Source organism: Esox lucius, chromosome 4 (assembly GCF_011004845.1).
Source record: "Esox lucius isolate fEsoLuc1 chromosome 4, fEsoLuc1.pri, whole genome shotgun sequence".
NCBI classification, from domain to species: Eukaryota; Metazoa; Chordata; class Actinopteri; order Esociformes; family Esocidae; genus Esox; species Esox lucius.
Window position 1 is genome coordinate 8,157,322 of NC_047572.1, and position 17,141 is coordinate 8,174,462.

General features: G+C 39.3%; 2 protein-coding genes across 4 annotated transcripts; one reads left to right on the plus strand and one right to left on the minus strand.

The window, feature by feature from the left end:
• Window positions 1-478: 478 nt before the first annotated feature.
• Window positions 479-14,819, minus strand: cul4b (cullin 4B). 3 transcript variants are annotated; one of them, XM_020046062.2, is made up of 21 exons: window positions 14,629-14,814; window positions 13,799-14,221; window positions 13,381-13,496; window positions 12,877-12,980; window positions 12,486-12,555; window positions 12,285-12,358; window positions 11,989-12,151; window positions 11,392-11,481; window positions 9,085-9,167; window positions 7,981-8,048; window positions 7,681-7,799; window positions 7,323-7,515; window positions 7,066-7,170; window positions 6,848-6,958; window positions 6,359-6,444; window positions 5,299-5,397; window positions 5,063-5,176; window positions 4,870-4,975; window positions 4,508-4,680; window positions 2,136-2,288; window positions 479-1,790 (listed from the first exon to the last, which is right to left on the minus strand). In XM_020046062.2, the coding sequence occupies exons 1-21, from the start codon at window positions 14,648-14,650 to the stop codon at window positions 1,695-1,697; spliced, it is 2,568 nt and encodes an 855-aa protein (XP_019901621.1). In that variant the 5' UTR covers window positions 14,651-14,814; the 3' UTR covers window positions 479-1,694. The 3 variants fall into 3 exon arrangements, with proteins under 3 accessions (XP_019901621.1, XP_010894682.2, XP_028975198.1); XM_010896380.4 differs by having other exon boundaries at window positions 5,299-5,406; XM_029119365.2 differs by lacking the exons at window positions 479-1,790; window positions 2,136-2,288; window positions 4,508-4,680; ... (2 more) ...; window positions 5,299-5,397; window positions 6,359-6,444 and adding an exon at window positions 6,458-6,746 and having other exon boundaries at window positions 14,629-14,819.
• A 139-nt stretch (window positions 14,820-14,958) lies between these two features.
• Window positions 14,959-17,115, plus strand: mcts1 (MCTS1 re-initiation and release factor). Its single transcript, XM_010896391.5, has 6 exons — window positions 14,959-15,194; window positions 15,588-15,740; window positions 15,834-15,931; window positions 16,028-16,161; window positions 16,476-16,543; window positions 16,680-17,115. Exons 1-6 carry the CDS (start codon window positions 15,184-15,186, stop codon window positions 16,759-16,761), a joined length of 546 nt encoding a protein of 181 aa, XP_010894693.1. The 5' UTR covers window positions 14,959-15,183; the 3' UTR covers window positions 16,762-17,115.
• The last annotated feature ends 26 nt before the right edge of the window (window positions 17,116-17,141 follow it).

Here is a 17,141-nt window from a genome sequence, read left to right on the forward strand (position 1 = left end):
CAATTTGTATAAACACGTACACTGTACAAGTTTATTTTTGGTAGACATAAAACAAACAATTAAACGTATTATTTTCATGTTGCCAATGGAACGCACGACTATTACATTCACGTTGACTATTTATTGTATTATTTGTCGTAATAACATTTGCCTCAGTTAAATTGATAAACTAAAGGTAGATACTGCATGCCAGTACGTTTTTCACTACCTTCTCACTATTAAGCCTTTGTGTTAGAGGAAATAATTGCTCAAGTGAAGTGCCTCTACAATGAGTGTTAAAACTGTTAAAATGATAATCATGGTCTACCGCATTCGAAACAGACATTCCGCTAATGAGAAAAAGGTCATAACTAAGATTTAATTAACATTTATTTATTCCTATCAAAACTAACCAGGATGTCAATGTTTTTTGCTGTATTGAAAAATCTGCAGGAATGTTTGGGGAAATTAGTGTTGAAAAATGACATTAACATAAAAACACTGATAATTTTTTTAATCTGAAGCAATAAAACAAACATATTTATTCAGACAATGGACAAAATGTCCAGAGAAGCATGATTTCTCGATAAACAAATTACTTTGTTGAGAGAAAAACTCCACCAATCCACAAATGCATGGCCTGCCATAAGCCCTAAAGTGTCGACTTACTAAGAATGTAATGCTTGTAAATTGAGAGATATTGAACGTAAGGGAAAACAGGTTGAAGTCGCTGTGCTTTTTGCAGTATTAGATCACCTCTAGGGGTTAAGAAAAAGACCAAAGGACAAATTGAAGTTTAAACTTACAATGCGATTCTTTGTCAAGTCTGTATCTACAAAAACAAAACATTAAAACTATAAGGGCAAAACGAAATGCATACAACATTAACAAGTTAAAGTGTTTGAATAGCAGCATTGACAAATCCTATAACAAAAGAAGTGCTCTATTTTTGGCACTTAACTGTCAAGTCCTCATATATTGCCTAGCTACATCTTAGCAATCGTCCCATTGATTGCCATGGATTAACAGAACCAGGAGTAATATGAGGCCACAGAGAATTGAATGACTTGGCTGCAACTGCAAACATTTGACACTGAAATTCACCTGGCTCACCATTGGTCTCACATACAACATTGATTCAGGAGACTAGCTTTTAGTTTTTCTGTGTAGTATTTTAAGCGCAACGTTTGGTGTGTGACAATTTGCATGGGATAGTACACAGTGAAGTACAATGAAAAAAAAAGTAGTGAATTAAAAAACAAGTAGTATGCCATTAACAAACGACAGTGGATAAAGTTTGAAAATAAATACTTTTTTCCTCTGTAAAAAAAGAAAGAAAAATTGAACAAACTAAACAACATTGGTTTGTCTTTTTCCATTATCTTTTTTTTCTTGCCCAGGGTCACTTGTCCAATTCTTACTGAGCGGCACAGAGATTTTTTTTACTTTAAAGATATTCTCATTTAAGTGGGCATGCCGTCCAGAGGTAAACAGGCCCCTGTCAATGTTCTGCCAAACAGTATCCATTCAGTTGTCGGTTGCTGGGCTGAAGAAGTTAACGCTGGCATCCTCAGGGGCAGAAGAGCAGAGAAGTATTGGTGGGACCAAGTAGTCAGAACAGCCATCCTCCAGGCTAGACCATCTGCTCTCCATCCCACTCTTCACCACTCTCTTTTCCCTCCTCTTTTTCGACCCCCCCATCCCCCCGTCACTCTTCAAGCCACATAATTGTATTGGTTTGGATTCTCCTTGTCACGCTCCATGTAATCTCTGTCAATTAGAGACTCTATTCTCTTCTTCAGGTCAGCTGGCTGTAGACAAAAAAAATTGTTAGTGAAACAAATAAATATATAGTGCACACTTCTGTATTTCTTAAACCGTTTAAATCTGTCTTTGGATTGCGGTCAGTGCTTTTCCCCCAAAAAATGAATGGTTTTCAAATGTTTGTTTGTTCATTGTTCATGTAATGGAGTTAAGAACGTACCATAAGCTCACTCAAGGGGCTAGCTTGAATTGTCTCAGATGGGGCAAAACAACTGGTACCTTTTGTATAGCTCAAACGGTTGGAACAGTGTCAAGGAGGGTGGTCACGTGTTGTGAAACAGAGAGCTAAACTGTTAGCAACAACACATTTGACGATGGGTTTATATCCTTACCTTGACAGGGAACTTGAGTTGGTTGTAGACTTCAGACACCAAGAGGTTATGGCTGAGAGTCTTTCTCATCTTCATGATCCGGACGATGGCAGCGTCAATCTGATACTGCCTGTCCTGGTAGACTCGTTCCGTGGTGCTGGCTTGCTCTTCCACCTAGGACAAGTCACCCAATGAATGAGTGGCTAACGTTTACTAAACCTCTTCCCCTCACCTCATTTTTCATTTTAGCAGAAGTAGTACAGAATCAATGTTGGAGACTGATTTAGTAGAAATATAAAGTTGAGGGAAAACTTGGGTTCAGCAACTACGTTAAATATTGCATTGCTTTCGATAGATTTTAAATTATTTATTTAAACATTGTTTGCGGGGGGCTGACCTGGCCCACATGACTGATTTAGAGGACAAGCAGCCAGACTATATTCAAATGTGGAAGTTATTTAGAAATAAACTAGGAAAAGACTCAAACATGCATTAGATCTGGTATTTCATAAAATGATTCATTTAAATGACACTATAAAAACTAAAGAATGTTGAAAAAAAGGTCTTTAAATAGAAAATGATCAAATACACATGCATTTAAGTCCAGTGGAGAATGAAAGACGGAGTATGAAATTCAGCCTCTAGTAGACAATGCATAGAATCAGTGCTGTACAGTCATGTAAAAAATCACAACCCCTGGAAAGTTTTTGTTTTTTTTACACATATTTGGATATACGGATATGTAATCTTCCATTGTTGACAGATGACGATAACCTAATTTAACCCATTACACTGAAAGATAATAATAAATTTTATAAAGTATTAAAATATTAACAATGTTAACAACAATATTAACAATAATAATTTACCACTAGCTTCTATAGCTGGTATTTTAGCCCCTATAGCTGAAATAACTTCACATAGTGGTTTCTTGTAACTGTCTATCAGTAATGACTTTAGCTGTGTCATGTTCAAGAACTTTATTGCATGCACGCCCTGCTTCAAGTCCCCCCAGGGCTTTCCGATAGGATTAAGATCTGGGATTTGACTTGGCCATTCAAAAACCCTCCATTTCTTGCTGTAGATTGGTTCAGCTTCAGCTCTTTGACAGGCGACCTTACAAATTCTCTAGTACAATATGGAATTCATGGATGACTCAATGATTGCAAGCTGGATAGTCTCTGAGGCATTAAAGCAGTCCCACAGCATAATGCCACAGCCTCCCTGCTTTACATTTGGTATGAGGTTCTTTTGTTCAAAGGTAGTGTTTCGTTTTGGCCAAACATGGTAACTGGAATTGCAGCCAGACAACTCCTCCTTTGACTAATCTGTCTAGAGCTGACTGCGGTCTGGCAAACAGAAATCCTATCTTGATATTCGGATTTGAGAGCAGAGGCTTCTTCCTTTTTGACCTCTGATGTAGACCAAGTTTGTGGAGTCTGTGACAGCTGACTCATCCACTCTGACATCAATTGTGACAAGAGGCCTGCAGATCTCTTGATGTTACCCTGGGGTTCTTAGAGACTTCTTTGAGTATCTTTTGGTTAGCCCTTAGTCTGAATTTGGTGGGATGACCTGTCCCAGGTACATCACCATTAGCCTGGAATTTTCTCCATTTGTAGACCCATCAGACAGTGGAATTATGTACTTTCGAATTGCTTGGAAATGGCTTTGTAACCCCACCCAGATTCATGGGCATCAATAATCTTTCTTCTGAGGACCTCAGATAGGTCTCAGATTGATCTTGGCATGATGTGTTACCACGCATGCAAAAGATGAGGACCAAATCTGGCGTGACAGTTCCGCAGAAAAGCAGAAATTAAGAACCAGCAACAGCCCCATCTGGTGCTTGAGTAACGGGAAATCAAACAACCATGAACACCTGCTGGGTAGATGTTCATGGCTTAAAAACAGGTGCATCTGCTCAATTCGAGGAAGACACTCCTGTCAGCACAACAGACCTCAATGTTTTCTTTGGAGAAATAAAAAAAATCTATTTATTTTATGATCAATGGCACACTGGTTTTAGTTAATCTGATTTAATTTTTGCGCTAAAGGTGGTGGTGTACTAACATTTTGCACAAAAGAAAATTGCATTTCCTTACATTTAATTGCATAAATGGTTTCAAATTGCAATGTTTTAGTGTGATGTTAATTTGGGAAACCTTTATCAATAAAGGTGGTTGGAATTTAGCTCAAATATCCAAATGTAAAAAAATAAAATAAAAAGATAATTAAAATAAATTATTTCCAGGGGTTGTACTAAGGTTTTAACATGACCAAATCTCATTTTCCTAGGAGTGGTGCGCAGAAGTTTTACACATGTACCTACATTGACTAAGTAAAATGACCATTGTATTTATTATGCTAGAAGTTAGAGAACAAGCATTTACTGTTTCTTTCATCTGGATCTGGTTGATCTTAATCCTGAAGAGTTTGTGTTTGAAGTCATCGTTGCAGGAGAACTTGTCTCCGTCCTCCACGTCTTTGCTTTTGGGGACTTTGTGGATGACCCGCGCCTTGCCACATGCCAACGACTGAAGGGTCCGACGCAGCTCGCCATCCTCTGGACACACAAACACACACACAACTTAGCAAAGTAAATCCAAAAAGACTTGGCAAAAGCTTGAAAAATGGAAATTCTATAACAATTGCCAAAATGTCAAATCAAATGCAAGACATGGTAGGATTTGAGTCATCACTGTAGTATCCATCCAGTATTCAGCAGGATTCGATACATGGTCATCATCCACACCTATTCCTGTAGCTAACTTGATCTCCTCCAAGGTGAACTCCTCTCCTTCGTTGAACATGAGCAACACTAATGTCTGAAAAAGGGAAACCTGAAGCTCTTTCTTTCCCTGTTAAGAAAGACAGAAAATGAGCACAGCCAATTCCTTCCAAACTCTACAAGATCACTAAACATCCCTGCTAAGATGGCAAACTACCTCCTTAAATTCCGCTTTTAAAACACAATGGCCTAATGTCGACTGCCACTGTAGCTTCCTGCCGCTGTGCTTGCCCAAGTAAAACGTCTTGAAAATCTCCTGCAGCCGCACCATCTGGAAAGGAAGCATACAGTGACCATGCATGCAATATGAAGGGAATGGGGTGCAGTTTGGTGGTTAAGACATGATTTACATACCATGTCACAATTTCAGGTTTGTTACAGGTTTGAACTAACCTCTGCAGGTAGATGGACCTCCATTGGGATGTACGTAGGCCAGTATCCCATGGTTAGGATATTCACCGTCAGCTCAATGTTACCAGGGATGTTTTGACACTGGATGTACTAGGGAAAATGGAGAAATAACACAACCCACCATGATTAGTGTGAGAAAATTATTGGCTCCTGAGTGTTTTACAATGAATATTATTTGAATTTCCTGTTGAGGAAAAATTTACTTTTGGTCTAAATATTGGAAGCTATTTCGTTCAACATACATTACATTTAGAAGTTTTAGAACCTACATTCAGATTGTTTTGATGACTAAGAACAATGTACAAATAATATCAGATTAAACTTTAATTCTATGACAAAAAACAAAAAATGTATGCATTCACTATATTAAGTTGTTCAATATAAGAGTCTATTAAATAATTTAATCATAAATGTATGAGTTATGCTTATTGCCAGGGTTTATGCTTGCGGCATTAACAGTGTCTTAGGGTGTAACATTGTCATAACAGGAGTTCAAACACACTAAGGTTTGATATTGCTCATCTGATATGCCATTCAGCCCTGGACTTTAATTTGTCATTCACTAGTCTTTCAGCGCTGCATGCAATCTAAAACCATAATTGAAACAAAAAAGCTAAGATGTTTGAAAATACTTTTTTGATAAGAGTTTTTGGCTTTGATTACTTTTCTTATATCCCTGCCAAAATACACATTCTTTAAGAGTAAACTGGATGCCAGCTAAATGGTGGTTTGATCGAATTCTGTTTAATAATTGTTCTTTACTTGAGTGGGAGACATGTTAAAGACAAATTGCTTAATTAAAACCCTGTCATTATATCAAAAGTCCCCTGCTTAGATACACATTCATAGACATTCATTTTGGCAACAGTACAACCAACTTGCCCAAAACTAATCTTTTGGTCAAAACGATAAGGTATATTGTTAAAAATATTATACTAATATGTAATTTTAGCCATTTTCCCCTTATCACTATTTGATACGTGTCCTAAAACGTAGAAGGATAGGAATATGATTATATAGACTATTTCAGAAGCATGTGTACCTGTTTAAACTGCACCATAATGTCCTTGGAAAGCTCCATGTCCTTGAACATGCCTTCCAGCTTGCTGGTGAATGCCGCTCCACATTCTAAAGAAAGTAACAAGGTTACAAGTGAACGGTCTTATCCAGTATCAAAAGCTTCACAGTTACAGAGTTACATGTGTACAGTAAATGAGACAGTAAATGAAATGTAAAAAAATGTGTTAAGTATGAAAGAGATTTGAGGTAGATTCACAAGCCAATGCTAACTAGTTGTAGTGGTGTATTCTGACACAGAATGTGATGTTATGGCTATAACCTGGGTTCCATTAGAATTTAGAACACAGTCGATTGGAGCCAGTCTGGAGTGTCGGGTGTGTAGGGTTGGCTTTTGCACTACAGGTACATTCCTGCTGGTGCCATTGCATCAGTCAATTGAGAACTGCCATTTGATAGACAAATAATACAGTACCATTTGAATCCATGTCTAAGTGATGGGGTACACACTGACCATGTTTCAGTTTGGACAGCATGGACTTCTCAGCATCCACGGATGCACTCTTTCCCACCAGCAACCTCTTAGCCAGATCTTTCTTGTAGAAGGCCTCAAAAACATCTTTGCCTATTGAAGAATTCAAAAGGGAATAACATTGAAGATCTTTGTTTAAGAGACCTGTAAGATAAGGAAAGCGTGGAAAGGACATTGCGGCACTGGTAGATGACGCTTACCGTAAATGAATCGGAAGATGATCATGATCTTATCTAACATCTTCTCCAGTTCCTCGTCCGTCGCCTCCTTGTTTCCCGCCCTCAGCTTTGAATCCACATGTTTTGCTACAACATTTTAGTGTCATATTAGTCAAATATTTCTAGTTTAGTACAGAAATCTAGAACATAAGTGGAGACTTATACAGTAGCTTTCAGCTGACGCAAGCATAACGCACGGAAAAAAACGTAGTCCATGGAGTTACTCATGCAATACCAACCTATGAGCTCGGCCGGTTTGTTTGGCCTCTTGTTGATGAAGGTCTCAAATGCCTCCTTCATGGCATTGACAAACTTCTCGTTCTTCATGAAGCATGTGTCGATGATGTGGTCCACTTTGTCCTTGAAGTCCAGCAGCTCCTGCACCATGGTCTTATCCTTTTCTGGATTGATGACGATCGTGCTTCCAAAGGCCTGTGGGTAGAGGCATTAAGGGTGAATTCAGGTCGTATACCAATGGATGATTTTGCGAGTTTTGTACTTACACAAAAGTATCCCCACAGCTCTGGAAAAAAACATCAACAACCGATACCAGGGTGGAACTGCTGAATTAAGGACTATTGATGTTTGCAAGCATACCTTGATATACTCAATCCAGTGCTGCAGAAGGACTTGCACGCCCCCTCTGACTCGACTGAATAGCTGATAGAGGAGAGACAAGTCCTGTATTCGGTTCTCGTCTAGCAGGTGATTCAAGCCTGGTGAACAGAAATAGCGGTTTAATTCAGGGTGCTCACTGACTCAGTATAGTTCAGGGTACTAAACATTAACAGCCTGTAGTCTTTTAGTTAGAACCATTTCAAGTAGTCATGTGATAAGTCATTTTTGACAACAATAAAAAACATGGCTCAGTGTATGTCTGTAGCCTCTGCTGTATACCTTTCTGCAGGGTTGCAGTGAGATGTTCGCCCAGTAGTTGTTTTTCCACCGTGGCTATAAGAGGTTTTCTGAAAAACAGAGAGAAGAAATTAAAGATTAGCCTGGACCAAAAGATTAGATTCAACTTTGTCATTGAACAAGTACAGTACAATGAAATGCAGTTAGCATCTAACCAGAAGTGCAAATGGAAGTGGGCAGAAAATGTAGAAGTATTAAATATATGTATATTACAAGTGGGATAATAGTTGTGCGGGTACAAAGGACAGTTCTAAGTGGCATTCTTTATGTGCAATCGAGGCAAATGAAGGAGTATGGTAGCAAACACACACACACACACACACACACACACACACACACACACACACACACACAAACACAAAACACACACAAAACACACACACACACACACACACACACACATACACATTTATATACATGTCGTTTTAAAGAATGTCATTACAAAAGCCATTTATGGAGGTTTTAGATTCATTCTGGACATTAATAGTGCAAAAACACAATTCAGATGAAGGGCCCAATAAAAGCGTTTTATTTTTGAGCCAGTTCAGTTTTTCCAAATTCCGTGACATCCATTTGAATTTTGTGCGATTCTATTTTTAACATCACACCTCCATACAAACACCCTAGGGTGTAACGGTGCATCCTTTCTTCTTCATACACACTGGCCCGTAATTACAAAGAAGACCATGGGAGATTCTGAAGCCTGCATCTGACCATAATTGTTAGAAAACCTCATGGGTTTACTGCATAAGCCGACATTGGAAATGCTAGAAATGTTCAATCCTGCAAGGGACATTTATCACATAAATGTACACGTTATGTACCACAATTGACTGGGGTTCCCTAATTGTGTTTTGTTGTGACAAAACATTGTTTTCACATAGATAAACGTTATTTCAAATCTCTTTAGTGGGGGAGAGCAATGTAACCCTCTGGCGCAGAAGTCGCACTAGCTCAACATACTCTCCTTAAGTCATAGAGTAGTGTGCATAGGGAGACAGACCAACATCAACCAATTCAAGCTATTTTCCCTTTAAAAGACTAGCACATTTAATTCGATAAGTGATTCAGACAATAAAGACTCACTGTGTACTTTGGTCTAAATACGTGATGACTCGGTCAGCTTCCTCCTCCAAGCGTTTGTGAACGTGATGGAGGTACTCTGGGACCTGAATTGATAATCAAGAAAAATGTAATTAACCCATCAAGCATCTTTGAATTCGATAAAAGGCAAAACCGCAGCCTGCCCTTACAGGTTCTTCTATAACAAACATCCATTTAAACTCCACATATCAAATAATTCCAAAATAACAACGTAGTTAAAACAAATCTAAACCAGCAGTAACTATAGTTACTGTATGACAACTCACAACTCTACCTGTATTTTTATAGCTGGTTCCAAGATTTCATTTCTTTTTTTACTGCATGAACTGCATATTTTGGTGCAAGGGGGGGGTGATGTATGGCCAATGTACAACAGCAACTGCCCCCTGCCTGTGAAGACCTTAGGTACTTACTAATAATATATATATGCCATATACTGTATCACAGACACCTTTTTCTTATTACTCAATTATAAACCAGGAGGGATTGAATTCTGATTGGATGCATTTCTAAAATGTACACCTCAAAAAATTTGAATATTGAGGAAATGTTTTTTTATTCTTCCCGTAATTCAAATCAAAATGTGACACCTTCATATATTCTAGATTCATTACACATAAAGCGAAACATTTCAAGCCTTTTTTGTTTCAATCTTGATTATCGCTTACAGATCATGGAAATGAAAACTCCAATGCCTCAAAATATTGGAATAAAGAATTTACAATACAGAAATGTCGACCTGAGAAGAGCTCTAATCAGCTGATTAATTCCCTGAGCCTTCAGTACACACAACCACAATCACAGGGAAGACTGCGGACTTGACAGTTGTCCAGAAGACACTCATTGACACTCACCATGAGGAGGGTAAGACACAGAATGTCATTGCTGAAAGGGCTGGCTGTTCACAGAGTGCTGTATCAAAGCATATTCATGGAAAGTTCACTGGAAGGGAAAAGTGTGGTTGGAAAAGGTGCGCAAGCAACAGGGATGACCACAGCCCTGAGAGGATTGTCTAGCAAAGCCAATTCAAGAACTTGGGGGAGCTTCACAAGGAGTTGACTGATGCTGGAGTCAGTGCATCAAGAGCCACCACGCACAGACGTCCCCAGGAAATGTCTCTGGTTCAGGAGTGGCTTGACACTAGGAATGCGAAACAGTCACATTCCTACTGTCATGCCACTCCTGAACCAGAGACAATGTCAGAAGCGTGTTACCTGGGCGAGGAGACATAGAACTGGACCGTTGCGCAGTGGTCCAAATTCCTCTCTTCAGATGAAAGTACATTTTGCATTTCATTTGGACATCAAGGTCCCAGAGTCAGGAGGAAGAGTGGATAGGCACAGAATCAAAGTCCAATGTGAGGTTTCTACAGTCAGACCTGTGTTTTATTTTAATCCAGAGTCAATGCAGCCATCTGCCAAGAGATTTTAGAGCACTTCATGCTTCCATCTACTGACAAGCTTTACGGAGATGCTGATTTCCTTTTCCATCAGGACTTGGCACCTGCCCAGTGTCAAAACGACTGGTAACTTGTTTGCGGTCCATGGTATTACTGTGCTTGATTGGCCAGCCAACTTGTCTGACCTGAACCCGGTAGAGAATCTATGGGGTTTTGTCATGAGGAAAATGATACACCAGACCCAACAACACAGACGAGCTGAAGGCCACCATCAAAGCAACCTGGGCTTCCACAACACCTCAGCAGTGCCACAGGCTGATTGCCTCCATGCCACGCCACATAGATGCAGTCATTTGTGCAAAAGGAGCACCGACCAAGTATCGAGTGTATGAATAAAGATGCTTAGGAAACTTTTGCAGGTGTTTTGAGTTAATAAGCTGAGTAGAGCTCTTCTCAGGTCAAAAGTACTTCATGCTGTGTTTTACTTCATAATGTGTTGGTAACCGGTAGTAGCTGGTTCCAGGCACTCCATGTTGTGCATTAGAACCTTTCTTAGCTGTAGTATATTGGCCACATACCACAAGTTTATTTCACAGATTTAGATTATCACAACTTAAAATTCTTAAACATGTGTACACCATGACTGTTAATTAGCCTAATCTGCATAATTAACAATATCCCTTCCATTCTTTATGCTACAGACACTGACTAAACTTTGCTTCTGTTGGTTTGACTATACCAACCTCAAAGCCAACCACATAAAATAATGTACAGAAGTTAAACTAGTTGGCTCTACAGCACACAAAGAACTGGAAGCAGTCTATTGGATCCAGTCAGACCATTTAAATACAACCAGACTCCCAACCAGATCCCCTTGGAGAATAAATCACCTCTCTCTCTTGCATCAATCTCTGTCCCTCAGCGGCATACAGACGATTAGTCTCTTCCAGAAAGCGCTGCTCAAAGGAGTCCTGGTAAATCTATTCAGGAAGAGGAGGTTACACGGAGTGTCATCTAAAGCGATTTCTCAAGTGACGAAGGTGACAGTGAATCAACTTAAACCGCAAGCTGTAGATGGGGGGAAAAAACCCTGCTAACAAAGTAAAAGGTCATGTTTTATATTACACACAGGAAAGAGCGAGAGATTATATGACCTTGACTGAGTTGGACTTACTGTAAGGGAGTACTGCAGGTTAAATAGTACAGTTACTTGAATCACTAAAACCCATGGCCTGGCCCAGGATTAACCAATAGCCACCTCATGCACACGCTAATTAATCTCTAATTACAAGCAATATATTGCTCTCTCTGTAATGTATATCATTTAAACAGAATAGTCTAGTATGTTTTTTTCCCCAGCTCAGATTTATTCAAGAGGCTTTCAACACAGAGAAACCAGACACTTTTTAGCTAGCTGAATGAAGTTACATTTTGGGTGGAACTTGTGTGCAATTGACAAGTAATGTAATGAAATGGTGAAATCTTACCTGCAGGTCAGAGAGCATGCTCAGTAGGCTGCGGAGCAAACTGCGGTCGATGGTCTCGCCGCTGCGCTCCTTTTCGATGAGCAGCAGGATGCCGTCAATGGTCTTACTCTGTACCTTCAGATCACTGATAATGTAAAACCGAAACAACTCCAAGCCCATGTCCCTTTAGAGATGAAAAGGAGATCTCAATATTAACAGTAGCTGGTGACTACTGGAATGAGATTGGGTGGGTTGGATGTCAGATCACCATTGACATTATCCTGACAGAATGCGTTGTTTGAGTTAGGATAACTTACCAGATTGATGGCAGCATGGAATTTTGTAAAACGTATGTGCGGTCCAAGAACAAAAATATACTTCTAATCATGATCTGTTAAAAAAAAGGGGGAGACAACAAATGATGTAGCTATGTCCATAATGAAAAGCAATTTTATAGGGAAACTAATACAATGAGAGCTATCAAATAGAATTCTATAAAGGAGGGCTTGAAGACATACCATTTGTCTGCAGTGATCCTGCCAGCATTTATCGATTTTCTTCAGGAAGAGCGTACTGTCCAGTGCATCCGTAAGCACAGAGTCAAGGGGGGTTGAGGGTTTCATGGGCATTGCAAAAACAAAGCAGCACCGCTGTCATTTCAGTACACACACACACACAACTAAAAATATATAAAACTTTCAAATGACAAGGCTTGAGGTTCTATAGTTCAACTGCCGAAATGTATTTGAGAGGAAACGCTTGAGCAAAATCCATAGCATTATAACATTGGCTATCTTGGGAGACCAACTGAAGTGTCAAAACATAATGAACTATCCAAAACATGTTACCTTTATAATACCACACAGGGACACTTGAACCACACACAGACACACGTGTAAAAAAGGATATTCTCTGAATTGATTGATTTGTGCCTTAATGTGGTCTTCACACACCACTCGCAGCTGTTTGTAAAGCTTGGCAGATATCTTATGGGAGCAGAGGTTCTCAACAGCCTAAATAACAAAAAGAAATTACAGGTGTACTTAATAATTAATCAGATTTTAGGACTGAAGTCACCACTTCTGTAATATCCTACAAAAAAGACACACGGTGAAATCTAGACACCACCTAACGCAAAAGCTATTGAAAAGTGCAGACATTGGTACAGCCTCCTTTAGGTTCTTTCATAAGACACCAGCTAGAAACATAAGAGTGCATCGGTTAGCATTGTACTTGCTGACTGTAATGTAACGCAGTTTGAATAAGTAAAGGGCATAAGAAAAACCATTGGGGAGGAAGAGAACATCCCATCATAATTACATCCCCATTCGCATGGTGGCGTTCATTAGGGCCAGGGGGTAACGTTTTGCAATGGACAATTAAAATAACCGTGTCCAAAGGCATTTGTTGTACCTGGTAAAGTTCCTCAAGGTTGTACTTGATTGAAGTGCTATTCTGAATTGCCTCAACTGCCTCCTTCAGTTTTTGCCAGGTTTCATGTGTGTAGTTCTCTGGCAATTTGGGTTTTTCTGTGAAGAAAATAAGCCAGAAGAGGAAGCAGCTTTAAAAAGAAAAGTCATTCTCTGGTGTCTCATTCTTTTAACAGCAAAACAGTAATTTTTTACAAAAGTATAATTCAACACGATAAAAATCTTTGAATAATAGGTATTGCTGTGTATTTCCATGAACTGTCAAAATGAATACATGAACCAGACTTTGCCTATAGTATCTCAGGCAAGGCAGAGTAATTAACAGTTTACAATAAACTTTCATTAATAGAATGCAAATATTTGGATCTCACTTGAATGTTATGGAGAGCACACTGCCATACCTTTGAAGTTCTTGATGACTAGTTTCTTTGCAGCTCCAGGTTTGCTATTGGAGAAGGTAGCAGAGCCTGCAGTTTTGGTCAGTCCGTTTGCATGATGCACAACACCCCCAGTCAAAAACATTGTTTTTGTCTTGTTAGAGGAACAAGATGCAGACGAGGACGACTCCTCGGCCATTTTCACATCGAGCCCAATGAAATCTACTGAATCTTCGAACCTCAACTTCTTCTGGATGTGGTGCGAAGTGGAGGAGCAAGAAGATGAATTTGTTGTTTTAGGAGATGAAGAGATTGAATCAATGTCTTCCTTCTCTGAACTGTTTATTTTCCTCTTCTTCGAAGACGTGATGCTGCTATCGTTATTTACATCTGAAGCTACAGTTCTAGCCTCTTGGGTTGGCGGTGGGGGATTAGGGGAAGGTAAACCTGTTGGAAACATGAAAAAAGAAATACAGTACAGATTCTAATAGCCAGTCTCGTAATCCAAAACCTGCAGGTTTGCTGTTGGTGAACGGTGAACCAATCGGGCTTTCAAGCTTAATATTGCTAACGTTATATCCCAAAGGATTCGTCCGCTCTTTTACAAGTAAGAAACAGATATAAATGCCAAAGTACATCCCCACTTGGACCCCCTTTTTCTTGTTATTGCTAGTGGCCGAAGAAAGATGGTTGATTACTGCTTCCTCTTAGCCTCTCTCGTGTACCCACGTTGTGGAACTGACCGTTGCTTTATTGGGAGCCAATGAAGACTGTTATATATAAGCGAAATATTTAATGTATCAAGTGTAAAAATAACATAAAGAACAAATCAAAAGTTCAAGATCAAAACGTACCTTCTACTACAATCGAGTCCATGACCTACCGGAAGTACTTTCCCCACAAGTTAATGCTGTAAAAGTGGCTGAGCTAAAAAGAAAAAAGGAAAGCGTGGCTAAGCTAGTTAGCATTTGCAAGCTTTCTTTAGCCGGTCACAGACTGTATAATGCTGCGGTCTGAACCGTCATTAGCCAGGAGATGGCGCCAGAGACTGCGTATTTCCCCCCGTGCAGTATCTCATAGCACCTGGTAGGATCTCAAAACACCGTTTAATTTGTTTCTGTTATGGTGTAAAGTGTTTTACTCTGTCACGATATAAATATTTCAACGCATTCGATAGGCATGGGATGTTCAGGGTAGAAAGAAGGCCCTACTTAAAGTATTCTCTGAGCCTGCCGTATATAGCATGAAACTGTCGCAATTTAACGTCACTTGCTGCCATTAAATTGGGGAACAGGCGTGGGTCAGATGAATTACATCGTATTTGTTTTTTTTAATTTATTTATCAGTCAAAACTGTAGAGAATAGGCTTGTTTGGGTACATAAGAACAAAACGAGAACGACCGACAAGGATGTTTAAAAAGTATGTATTTTGCATGGTTACCTAGCTAGCATCGCATTATACCATATCTGATCCAGCTGAACTGGCTGGCTCCTATCAACCTTACACTATCTGTAGTTGGCTACCTAGCTAAATAAATTGTGTTTTAAGTATGAATAACACACGTGTAATACTTTTTTCAAATAAAGTTTGTGTTATATGTTATTTTCAACTAATTAAATCTCAAGAGTTTAAGTTAACTGACGTTAGCTACATGGTCATGCAGCTAACTAGCCACTGATAGCTAACTGCTGTATAGTTATGTTAGTCTGTACAGTAGTCCTTAACAGATATGGCAACACTTGATCAGCTTTCCAAGTTGATTTAAAAGTATAACGTAATAACACTGACTGAGTTACAATTGTCTCATTTCAGATTTGATGAGAAGGAAAATGTTTCCAACTGTATACAGCTGAAGACATCCGTAATTAAAGGCATTAAAAACCAGCTGTTGGACCAGTTTCCAGACATCGAGTCATGGCTCAACCATATTATGCCAAAAAAAGACCCTGTCAAAATAGTGCGATGGTAAGATACACTTTGTTTCCTTTTAAACATATGTTCACATTAGTTTAGACTTCGTTTGACATGCCATGTTGTGTTTTGACATCCAACCTGCAGCCACGAACACATTGAAATCTTGACAGTGAATGGAGAATTGCTATTCTTCAGACAAAGAGAAGGACCTTTCTATCCAACCCTTCGACTGTTGCATAAATGTAAGACCTCATTTTGATGTGCTGTTAAGTGTCTGGTGAATTTACTGAGTGTATTTCTACCGTCCGCTTATTTCCTATTCTGCTGGTATTTTACAGACCCGTTTATTCTTCCACACCAACAAGTAGACAAAGGAGCCATCAAGTTTGTCTTAAGTGGAGCCAATATCATGTGCCCCGGCTTGACGTCCCCAGGCGCCAAATTGTACCCCACTCCCTCAGAAACAGTAGTTGTATCCTTCCTTTGACCATATGATAATACATTTAAGTATGACATACTACTTTATATTCAGTTTCTGTGATAAAGTGGTAGTGCAGACACAGTAGTGTAAAATGTAGAATTATGACATGCATAGCCACTAGAATTGAACTTTAAGGCCGGCCTCTGACATCATACATCTATTCCTAGTTCACACTATAGGGCTGAGCTTGTCTGGTATACACATCATCCTGACATATATTATGAATCCGGCACAACTGTGGTTTTGCTGATTCCCGTCAATATCAAGTCTGCGCAAGGAGCCATTTTCTTAACAGTTGTTTTCAGGCTATAATGGCTGAGGGAAAGCAACACGCCCTCTGTGTTGGAGTCATGAAGATGTCCGCTGAGAATATGTGAGTATCACGCCCTTAAAACAACAGAGCTGCTTCCAAAGAATTGTGTGTGTTTGATGTATTGTGGTTTCTGTACTTGAATACAGTTTCCTGCTTTTATGTGGAACACTCATTACATTTCACTTTTTGTGACCAGAGAAAAAGTCAACAAGGGGGTAGGAGTTGAAAACGTTCACTATCTTAACGATGGACTGTGGCACATGAAGACTTATAAGTGAGAGTCCTCCCGGACAACATGGAGCTCTTGACAGCGAGGCTGACAGTCAATTGTTTACACCAATCGACTTCGCCATTTAACAGCTGGAGGCTTTGAAACAATTCCTATTCGATGCACAAATAAAAACCTGCGTTCAAGTTCTTTTCTATTATTTTGCACTGCCTTTACCTTTAAATGGTTTCTTTGCCAAAGTCGTCATTGGGACTCACCTGCTACCAGAAGTGAAACAACACATTTGACATTGATTGTGGGTCATAGTACAATGTATTCTGTTAGATGTATTTATGAAATTAAATCAATAAATACACCCTTTGACAAGTTGGAGTAAACTATTGAAATAAACGATTAAAAAATGTGTCTTTGCAATGGATATTCAATGGC

What these genes read in the sequence shown, in the direction of transcription:
- cul4b (XM_010896380.4), bottom strand. Translation starts at nt 14,650, where the DNA reads ATGGACTCGATTGTAGTAGAAG. An exon ending in GGACTCGATTGTAGTAGAAG is followed by an intron (nt 14,222 to 14,628) that starts GTACGTTTTGAT and finishes TGTTTCCAACAG; the next exon opens with GTTTACCTTCCCCTAATCCC. An exon ending in TCCATGCTGCCATCAATCTG is followed by an intron (nt 12,152 to 12,284) that starts GTAAGTTATCCT and finishes TCATCTCTAAAG; the next exon opens with GGACATGGGCTTGGAGTTGT.
- mcts1 (XM_010896391.5), top strand. An exon ending in CCTTCGACTGTTGCATAAAT is followed by an intron (nt 15,932 to 16,027) that starts GTAAGACCTCAT and finishes GGTATTTTACAG; the next exon opens with ACCCGTTTATTCTTCCACAC. An exon ending in AAGATGTCCGCTGAGAATAT is followed by an intron (nt 16,544 to 16,679) that starts GTGAGTATCACG and finishes TTTTGTGACCAG; the next exon opens with AGAAAAAGTCAACAAGGGGG.